Source organism: Meles meles, chromosome 8 (genome assembly GCF_922984935.1).
Source record: "Meles meles chromosome 8, mMelMel3.1 paternal haplotype, whole genome shotgun sequence".
Taxonomy (NCBI): Eukaryota; Metazoa; Chordata; class Mammalia; order Carnivora; family Mustelidae; genus Meles; species Meles meles.
The window spans coordinates 14,075,139-14,086,021 of NC_060073.1; the positions used below are offsets into that span (position 1 = coordinate 14,075,139).

Below are 10,883 nucleotides of genomic sequence, written 5' to 3' on the forward strand. Positions count from 1 at the left end.
TTTTAAATCCATTCTGAGTTGATGTTTGTATATGGTGTGGAATAAAAGTCCAATTTCACCCTTCTGTGTATGATATCTAATTTTCTCAACAGCTACTGAAGAGACTGTCTTTCCCCATTGTGTGTTTTTTCGTACTTTTGTTGGAGATCTGTGGACCATGTATATGTAGGTTTATTTCTGTGCTCTGTATTCTATCCATAAGTGTATATGTCTGCTTTTATTCCAGTACCGTACTCTTTAATTACTATATTCTATAATATATTATAAAATCAGAACTTGTGATGCCACTGACTTTGTTCTTCTTGCTGAAGATATTTTTTGGCTATTCATGGTCTTTGGTGGTTCCATATGCATTAAAAACATTTTTTAATATTTCTGAGAAAAATGACATGGGATTTTGATAACGATTACATTGAATTGATGGATTGCTTTGGGTAGTATGGGCCTTTTAAAGTTGTATGGACGTTTTAACAATCTTATTCTTTCTGATGATAAACACTGGCTATTTTTTCATTTACTGTGTCTTCTTCACTTTCTGTCATCAATGTCTTTTAGTTTTTAGTGTACAGATCTTTCACCTCCTTGGTTAAATTTATTTCTAAGTATCTTATTCATTTTGAAGCTATAGTAAATGGGATTGTTTTCTTAATTTCCCTTTCAGATAGCCCATTGTTAGTGTATAGACATGCAACTGATTTTTGTATATTGATTTTTTTAAAGATTTTATTTATTTACTTGAGAAAGAGAGCATGACAGGGAGAGTTCAGAGGAAGAATCAGACTCTTCACCGAGCAGGCAGCCTGATGGGGGACTTGATCTGGGGACTCCAGGATCATGACCTGAGCCAAAGGCAGTTGCTTAACCAACTCAACCACCCAGGTGCCCTGTATGTTGATTTTTTATCCTCGAGTGCTACTGAATTTTGTTGTTGTTGTTAGTCCTAACAAGTTTTTGATTGGAGTCTTTTGGGTTTTCTATATTATTTCTATATAGTGATTTTCTATATGATTTTGTATATGATTTCTATATGATTCTGTATGATTTTCTATATGATTTCTATATGATGATTATGTCATCATGTCATTAGTAGGATCCTATATGGCTTCAAAAACTTCCAGAATTTTTTTATTTTTATTTTTTAATTTAAATTCAATTAGCCAACTTAAAGTACATCATTAGGTTTAGATGTAGCATTCAATAATTCACCAGTTGTGTATAGCACAGTGCTCATTACATCATGTACCTTCCTTAATGCCCATCACCCAACTACCCCATTCCTCTCACCCTCCCTCCCCTCCAGCAACCCTGTTTGTTTCTTATACTTAAGAGTCTCTCAGTTTGTCTCCCTCTCTGATGACTTCCATTCAGTTTTCCATCACTTCCCCTCTGATCCTATGCATTGTTTCTTATCTTCGAGATATGAATGAAACCATATGATAATTGTCTTTCTCTGATTGACTTACTTTGTTCAGCATAATACCCCCCAGTTCCATCTGCATCAATGTAAATGATAAATATTCATCCTTTCTTATGGATGAGTAATATTCCATTTTATATACGAACCACATCTTCTTTATTAATTCATTTGTCAATGGACATCTTGGCTCTTTCCTTACATTGACTCTTGTGGACATTGCTGCTACAAACACTGGGGTGCATGTTCCCCTTCAGATAATTACATTTGTATCTTTGGGGTAAATCCCTAGTAGTGTAACTACTGGGTGGTCAGGCCCCCAGAATTTTTAATAGGATCCTGGACATATCTGGTCAGTCTTTTTGCTGACCCTGGCCCTAGACAATTAATGTATTAATGTGAGAAAACTTTGAGTGCTTTATTTTTTTTTTAATCTTTTTTTTCCCATTTTATTTATTTTTTCAGCGTAACAGTATTCATTGTTTTTGCACAACACCCAGTGCTCCATGCAAAACGTGCCCTCCCTATTACCCACCACCTGTTCCCCCAACCTCCCACCCCTGACCCTTCAAAACCCTCAGGTTGTTTTTCAGAGTCCATAGTCTCTTATGGTTCGCCTCCTCTTCCAAATTTTTTTTTTTAATAAACATATAATGTATTTTTATCCCCAGGGGTACAGATCTGTGAATCGCCAGGTTTACATACTTCACAGCACTCACGATAGCACATACCCTCCCCAATGTCCATAGCCCCCTCCCCCTCTCCCAATCCCACCTCCCCCCAGCAACCCCCAGTTTGTTTTGTGAGATTAAGAGTCATTTATGGTTTGTCTCCCTCCCAATCCCATCTTGGAGTGCTTTTTGCATCACTTACAAATTATCGAAACCTAGGAAAGTGATTGCTCCTTCTGGATTTCAGTCTATTGGCATCCTCTCTGTTTCCCAGAATTGTGAGGCTCAAATGTTTGAATACAATAGGGAAAAAATAGAAGTAACAATATGGGACTCCCTAAGAGGCTGAGTATTTTGAGCTTTATTTTGTGTAGATCCACAAGTGTATTTTCACTGTATTTCCAGTAAAAATATTAGAAAATCAGGCTTTAAGGGCTCACTTGGGGAGCTTTTAAAAATACCTATACCAGAGTCCTATCATCAAGAACTATAATTTAATTGATTCAGGATAAGTCTGGGCATTGATATTAAAACCAAACTATAACCATTCAGGATTTGAGAATTACCAGACTAAGTGATCATTATGTGGAGGCATGAATTGATTATGTGGCTCTTTGTACATTAGAAGGACTTAATTGATATTAACTTTTACTTCCTTCTCTTCCTCTCTTCCTTCCTTGTTTTCTTTCTCTTTTTCTTCATTTCCTCACTTTAGTTCTATAACAAGGGAGTCATGTAGTTCTCTAGGTATTTTTATGTCCATTTTACAGATGAATTAGCTGAGGCTCATGATAGTGAAGTGGTATATTTGAGGTCACATCTGGGAAGTCCCTGTGCTGGTCATACTGTGTCCTTATAAAGTTTGTGTTTTGTTACTATGCAATAGTAGATGGTTCCAGGATTTGCTATGATCAGGGAGAGGGGAATTTTGGGTTCAAATTTGCTCCGTGGATAGTTGAGAGTATAATCGCAACATGATCATCCCTAAATTCTAGTAGATTCCAGGAAATGGCACTATGTTTGGTCTCTGCACCCTGTATTTTAGGTTTTGCTGTTGTAATGAATGCACTCCTGTTCATGATTACCAGTATTAGGCAATTCTGAAGGATGAGGACGCTCTGGTCACTTGGAAGGGTCACTTTAACCATGGTACAGGTCCATATGCAGGCAAGGAGAAGGAGAGCAACCAACAAAAGCCTCAACCAGGAATCCCTCAGAATAAATAATTAAGTTTTAATTACTGATCTGGGACATTATCCCACAAGAATCTAAAGTTCAGGCTAAGGTCCTAAAGTGAGAAAACTCAGATGACTTAGGGATTGCACTATGTATGTATTAATTATCTTTATGTTTTGTCTATAAAAGGACTGAGCTGGAGTATAGCACTATCTCATCTGTGGTTACCATAAAAAGAGATTTACTTTTATCTCCAAGAAATTGTGTTTTTTGCACATGGATATCATGTCAGCTATCTTTTATGGGGTTTTGTGTACATGAGTCTGTGATGAGGACAGGTATTATTTCTATACATTGCTTATGGCCTTAGGGTATGTTTTATCTTCTGTGTTTATGATTGCAATTGTCTACTGAGATGTAAAAAAATAATAAAATAGAGCTACTAGTTATTTAAATAAAAGACTTTAGAATTAGGCAGACTTGAAATACAAATTATAGTTCTGCTAAATACTCTGAGAACTCAGTATAGCTTCTCTGATCTTCAATTTTCTCATCATTAAAATGGATGTAACTATATTTTGGAGTTGTAAAGATGCAATTTAATATTAGCATATACCTAATATACCTAAATACACCTAATATACCTAAAATGTCAAGTAATAGAGAATTATAATATGCATCTATTAATACCATTTTCTTTTTTGGTGATTTTTTTTTTCTTTCCCAAAGAGAAAGCTTGTTTTGCCGGTGGGTTGGAGGGATGATCTAATTGCCTCCACTGAACATCACAATTTGTTAACTTGTGTTATAATATTTACAGTCTTGGTGTTTTTAAAAGATTTTATTTATTCATTTGAGAGAGAAAGAGAGAGACAGAGAGAGCACCAGTAGGGGGAAAGGCAGGGAGGGAGGGAGAAGAAGACTCCCTCACTGAGCAGGGAGCCTGAAGCATGACTTGATCCCAAGACCCTAGGAGCATGACCTGAGCCAAAGACAGATGCTTAACCATCTGAGGCACCCAGGCATCCCAACTGTCATGGCATTCTTGCCAATGTGCAGAGTTGGACCCCTCTCAGAGCATGGCCTCCCACGGGACCCTGCTTTTATATTTTCCTCCTTCTCCTTCATGCTGCATCAAAGCCAAATCTGCCTTATTTGTTTAAAAGGCTTTGTGAAACTAATTCACAAATTATTATCTGGTAAATTATCATCTACAGCACAATTTGTGAACATTGTAAGTGGTGTTTTTATGAAAAAAAATCATTATTTTTCTAGGGTAATTTTCAAAACTCAGTAATGGATTCACAGGAAAAGTCTTCCTGGTAGGTTTTCCTGATGGTTTTCTTTAATGAGGTAGGAAACAGGATTATGAGGCTATGTTTAGTCTTCTTAATTTTTAAAATTCTTAGTCCTTAGATCAATTTTTAACAATAAATTTCATTGATGGATGAACTGATAATCAATGAAAAGACATCACAGATTTTGACATTATGATACACATGTGGGGATTGTATGAGGTTGTGTAGGCTCTAAATGTTTCTACAGTGATGTATGAAGTAACTTCCAATATAATTATGTCTTGCAGTCCTTTTGCTCTAACACAAGTTTATTTATAATAAATTGGATAAACCCGAAGTTTATATAATATTGTGAACTATAATTTTTTAAGTTCTCACTATGTGTCAGATACTATGCTAAAACTGATGGATTTGTAATATATAAAATAATATATAATCTAAAATAATCTTATGAATGAAATAGTAATACAGTTCCCACTTAACCTAGGAGATAAAAGAGACTTAGTAAAGCTTAGAAACTCACCTAAGTCACACAGAACTGTTGGAGAATAATTCATATTTAGGTTGTCCTTTCCCAGAGCTGATTTTCACCCCTACACTAGGATGCCATACAAACTTATCCTTGGGAAAGGAGGTATTATCAAAGAGCAACAATATCAGTGATGTATATCAAATATATCTACCAAACTTAATAAACAATTCAGCTACAAGTTAGAAAAACAGTGTATTCAGTTGTACAAATGATTTGGATTACAACGATTAAAGATTTAGCTTTGAAAATCCTGAATTTATGAAGGAACACTAGACTTCTCTAGTTTGTGTAAAATGTATCTTGGATTTTTTCCTGTGACTTGCAGAACAGAAAGAGGAGTCATTTTTCTGTGAATACATAAAATGCCTGATATGCAGTGTCTATATGATGCCAAAAATAATCTGAGCTGAGTAAAATTTGTCAGCACACATCATATCTTCTTGTCATCAAGCCACATTAACCATTTCCCCCACCCTTTTCCCCAAACTGAATTAGATGGCTTTCTGAGCCATAAACAGTGTTGTTTAGAAAAAAGAAGCAATTAGAGAGTAAATGATTTTGCTGGACTATATTCTTTGACTAAAATTATGGCTAGCATGAGGATGAATTTTTTCTTAATCTGAGCTTAAACCTTAAGAAAAATAGGAAATAAGAAGGTTTATTTGAGGGTTTTTAAAATATTTTATTTATTTATTTATTTATTTATTTGTCAGAGAGAGAGAAAGAGAGAGAGCACAAGCAAGCAGAGTGGCAGGCAGAGGCAGAGAGAGAAACAGGCTCCCCACCAAGCAAGGAACACGATGTGGTACTCGATCCCAGGACCCTGGAATCATGACCCAAACTGAAGGCAGAGACTCAACCAACTGAGCCACCCAGGCATCCCAAGTTTTTAATCAATGCTTAATGTTTCTTATTATGTGGTAGGGAATGGAAAAACAAATACGGCAGGATCACTAGAAACCCAAAGCCATTGGAGAGATAGACTCATAACTAATACACACACATAAGTACAGAAATTGAGTATGTTCAAAGGATGGAAATAGTTCAGCAGAAGGGACTCTGATTAACTCTGTCTGCATGAATTAGATTAGGGTTTCCAAGAGGACTTCATGAATGCTTGAATATGAGTGTCCCAGGCAGGGGAGTGGAAGAGGCAATTAGTAGCAGTAGCTTTTGCCTTATGAGGTAACACAAAGGGTGTGCAGTTTGCTAGGTGTTGCTTGCTTGGTTGAGATGCCTGTATAGGATTATAGGTAATTACAAACCATCCAGAACTTTTTCAACCTGTATTTAATTTCATGAGTTTGCTTCATATTACAGGAGATACATTAATTTATAAAGTGTCTTTATTCCTCTTATCCTTATAATGGATTTGCAACTCTGTGTTCTGATAGGAATAGAAACAGATTTGTAACCTGGAAACTGACAGCTGAGTAGGTTCTAACTCACTTTCAGTGGCTTCAGCCATCAAGTGACCAAAAATGTTTTAAAGGCAACTTGTACTTTTAGAGGAACTAAGGGAATGTCCTCCTTCATTGAGCCTTCAAAATACAGAGACAGTTTAAATGTTGAACCAATATATTTATGTTCCTTCATGTGAACACAATTCTATGCATACATACATGCATAGGCAACCAGGACTATTTCATTTGGTGTGGTTTTATTACTGTAGATATAGCTATATTATATATATATGTGTGTGTTGTAGGCGTTTGCATATAGGTTCAGTAATTCAATGATTTAGGATGAGTTATTTACTGTCTTAAAGATTTAGTCTCTCTGCCCTATAAGGGAGTGGGTGAGGATACATATATTTCACATTTGTGCACTTAAAGATCCTCTAATGAGGATTATATGAATCATAATGATAATAGTTAACATATATTGAGCCCTTACTATATATTTCTAACTCTGTTTTAGGTGCTTTACATGCATTATCTCATTTACCTTGTGTATCAATTCTGCGGCTACCCTGCCCCCACCCTACAGAGAAGGACAGTTGGTCCAGGTTCGTGTTCATGCACAAAGCCCCCAGGCATGTCATCTTTCTCTCCTGTGCTGGATTCCGTGCACTGCACCGCCAGTGATGTGATCTGATTGTGTGCCATCTTGTCAACTGAGAAACTCATTGTGGATGTCACTTGTTGTCATTATAATCACTCCTGAAATCAGCCAAACATTTCTTATTTGCAGCAGAACTTGATTAGTTCTGATTGAGGGGTCTGGAAGGGAGCCGTGTAACCTCCTTGCTCACTTCCTTTCCGGCTGCTCCTGGTGAAAACAGGACTGTAACCTAACCTCTCTCTCCTCTTTCCAGGCCCATCCCTCCTTTGTCCCTGGACTTCAGATTTTAGATAATTTAGTTTTATCAGTTCACTGAATTATTTGATTTGAAAAGTCCTGATTTAAATAAAAATATAAGAAAGCCCTTTATTTTATTTATTTATTTTTTAAAGATTGTATATATCTATTTGAGAGAGAGAGAGAGCACATGCATAAGTACCAGGGGCAGGGGTAGAGGAAGAAGGAGCAGCCTCCCCACTGATCAGGGAGCCCAACAGGGGGCTCCATCCCAGGGCTCTGGGATCATGACCTGAGCCAAAGGCAGATACTTAACTGACTGAGCCACCCTGATACCCCAAAGAAAGGCCTTTAAAATATATTACATGGAAATTGATATTATTTGAGAAAGGGTGTGTTACCTAAGGTAGTCTTTTATATGACCCACAGCTACTTGGTTCTTTTTTTTTTTTAAGATTTTATTTATTTGACAGAGAGAGATCACAAGTAGATAGAGAAGCAGGCAGAGAGAGAGTGGGGGAAGCAGGCTCCCTGCTGAGCAGAGAGCCCGATGCGGGACTCAATCCCAGGATCCCGAGATCATGACCTGAGCTGAAGGCAGCGGCCTAACCCACTGAGCCACCCAGGCGCCCACAGCTACTTGGTTCTTAAATATTTTCCTGATAAGATTCCCCATGTTCTCAGGGTTGGGGCTGTTTCCTTCATCACACCTTTCCACTAGAACATGAGCTCTGAGACTGTGGAAAGTATCTGTTGTATTTACGAGTGTATACACAGCATCTGGTACATATTAGATTATCATAAAGATATTTTTGAAATAAAGAATTAAAAAGAAAGACACAAAGAGTGTGAACAAATGGACAAATGAATGATTGTCCGCTTTCTCTGGCTGCTTTAACGGTACCTATCTGTAGGACTCTTCTTTACCTCCTATCTGTCTTCTCACTGCTTGCTTTTTTTTTTTTTCCCTTTTTATTTATTTTTTCAGCGTAACAGTATTCATTCTTTTTGCACAACACCCAGTGCTCCATGCAAAACGTGCCCTCCCCATCACCCACCACCTGTTTCTCACTGCTTTTAATCTGTTCATGGCTGCAAGTCACTAACTGAATATGCTAACTTGGTGCATAAATAAATTTAGGGTAAGTAGGCACAGGGTCAGGGCTAAGGAGTTCTCAATGAATAGACCTGGTAACTTTAATTTTCTCGATCTTTTTAAATTAATATTTCTCTGATACAGTTTTTATTAGAGAACTGAATTTTAGATAAATGTAGCATCACTGTACATTAGTAGAACTATTTTTTAAAAGATTTAATTTATTTATTTGACACAGAGAGAGAGGTCACAACTAGGCAGAAAGGCAGGCAGAGAGAGAGGGGGAAGCAGGCTCCCTGCTGAGCAGAGAGCCCGATGCGGGGCTAGATCCCAGGACCCTGAGATCATGACATGAACCGAAGGCAGAGGCTAACCCACTGAGTCACCCAGGTGCCCACATTAGTAGAACTATTAACAATAGTTGTTATTTGTGGATTATTTCCTACATGTAGACATTGTTTTAAATTCTTTATTCACATTATTTAATGTAATCTGCAAAAAATTATTCCCATTATTCTATCAATTATTCCCACTTTATATATGATGAAACTACCCAAGACCCCACAGTGTGGAAATGGTGAGGCTGGTCGAACTGGTCATTAGTGTGACCCATGACTGGTTTTGTTGATGGTATGTGCAGTCTTTGTTCTTTATGGTATCTAGGTGTCCAAGCATGAGACATTTGCTTTAAAGTGGTACAGAAGAAGCACAAGCTGCTGTTCCTGCCTTTGCTTTTAGGTTAGTGCACGAAGTAATGCCCTTCACTGTTTTTTACTTAAGTTCTACCTCATGCTGCTCTGTTACTAGGTGTGGAGCAAAGACATAATTGGATCTTTTTAAAGAGGTGAGTCATGAGTAAAGCTTTGAAGAATGAAGAATGAATAGGTTTTGGAGAGATTATGAACAGCCAAAAAAGCATACCCTTGGAGAAAAGTCAAGAATATCTGCTTAATTCAATCAGTAATTGAATTTCTTAATCTCATCAAGAGAATATGCCCTCCAAAAGTAGAAGAAAAGCTTCCATTTGTAATACAACTCATATACTCAAGATGTAATTTTAGATCAAGACGTCTCTTTGCTTTCTTATTTGTTTTGAGTTTCCAACACTGTGCTATCGACATAGGACATTTGACGTTTTCTTCAGGTGGATGGTTCTGTGAGAGGGAGGGAGGTGGCCTGAAAGTGAATATGATAAAAACAAACTGCACTGTGACTGAATTTGTGTTTCTGGGGCTCTCATCTCAGCCAAAGGTGCAGCTCATTCTTTTTATTATGTTCTTGTTCTTTTATTTATTAACAGTGGTGGGGAATATTATAATTATCACTATTATTCAGATAGAACCTCGTCTCCAAACCCCCATGTACTTCTTCCTCACTAATTTATCCTTTCTGGATATCTGCTACACATCCACTAATGTCCCACAAATGCTGTCCAACATGATGGGGAAAAAGACCATCCCGTTCTCTAGTTGTGCTACTCAGATGTACTTCTCCCTCTCCTTTGGAATGATTGAATGTGTTCTCCTTGGGGTCATGGCTTATGACAGATATGTAGCCATATGTCATCCTCTCCATTATACTGTCATTATGAACCAAAACATCTGTGTCCAACTGGCAGCCATTTCTTGGTCCAGCAGCTTCCTGAGTTCCATGGTTATCAATGTCCTCACCTTGAGTTTGCCCTACTGTGGGCCGAATGTTCTGAATCATTTTTTTTGTGAGGTCCCTTCCGTCTTGAGGTTGGCTTGCACTGACACCTCATTTACTGAGCTGGTTGTTTTTATCTTCAGTATCATCATTGTCTTCATCCCTTTTCTCCTCATTGTTGTTTCCTATGCCCGAATCCTTCTATCAGTTCTCAGGATACGGTCTGCCTCCGGGAGGCATAAGGCACTGTCCACCTGTGCCTCCCATCTGACGGTGGTGGCCTTATTCTATGGAACTGCCATTTTCATGTACATGAGACCCCAGTCGAAGTCCTCCAGGGCCGGGGGCAAGATCATTGCAGTGTTCTACACTGTGATCACACCCATGCTCAACCCCTTGATCTATAGCCTAAGGAACCAGGATGTGAAAGGAGCTTTAAGGAGAGCAATTGCAAAACAGAGGACATGAAGGGTCTTAATGGGACACTAGAGTTAATTGTTAATCTAAGATAATTGACTTCTGAATATGAAGTGAGACAATAAAAGTCTTGGACAGCCGATGTTTCTCTTGCCATTCATAACGGACGCATAAATACAGCTGCAAACTCATCAGGAAACACATTTCCCCAAGGACAAATGATGGCTTTAATGTGTGAAAACAACTCCCTGTATTGAATGACTGTTTGCTTACTCCTTAAAAATCTTGGTTCTCTAAAATCATAGGCTATCTGAAATTAATGGTTTGAAAT

At 37.7% G+C, this 10,883-nt stretch overlaps 1 protein-coding gene across 1 annotated transcript; it reads left to right on the forward strand.

The window, feature by feature from the left end:
- The first annotated feature begins 9,099 nt into the window (after nt 1-9,099).
- LOC123948582 (olfactory receptor 2G3-like) lies at nt 9,100-10,603 on the forward strand. The gene is made up of 2 exons (XM_046015789.1): nt 9,100-9,118; nt 9,633-10,603. The coding sequence occupies exons 1-2, from the start codon at nt 9,100-9,102 to the stop codon at nt 10,601-10,603; spliced, it is 990 nt and encodes a 329-aa protein (XP_045871745.1).
- The last annotated feature ends 280 nt before the right edge of the window (nt 10,604-10,883 follow it).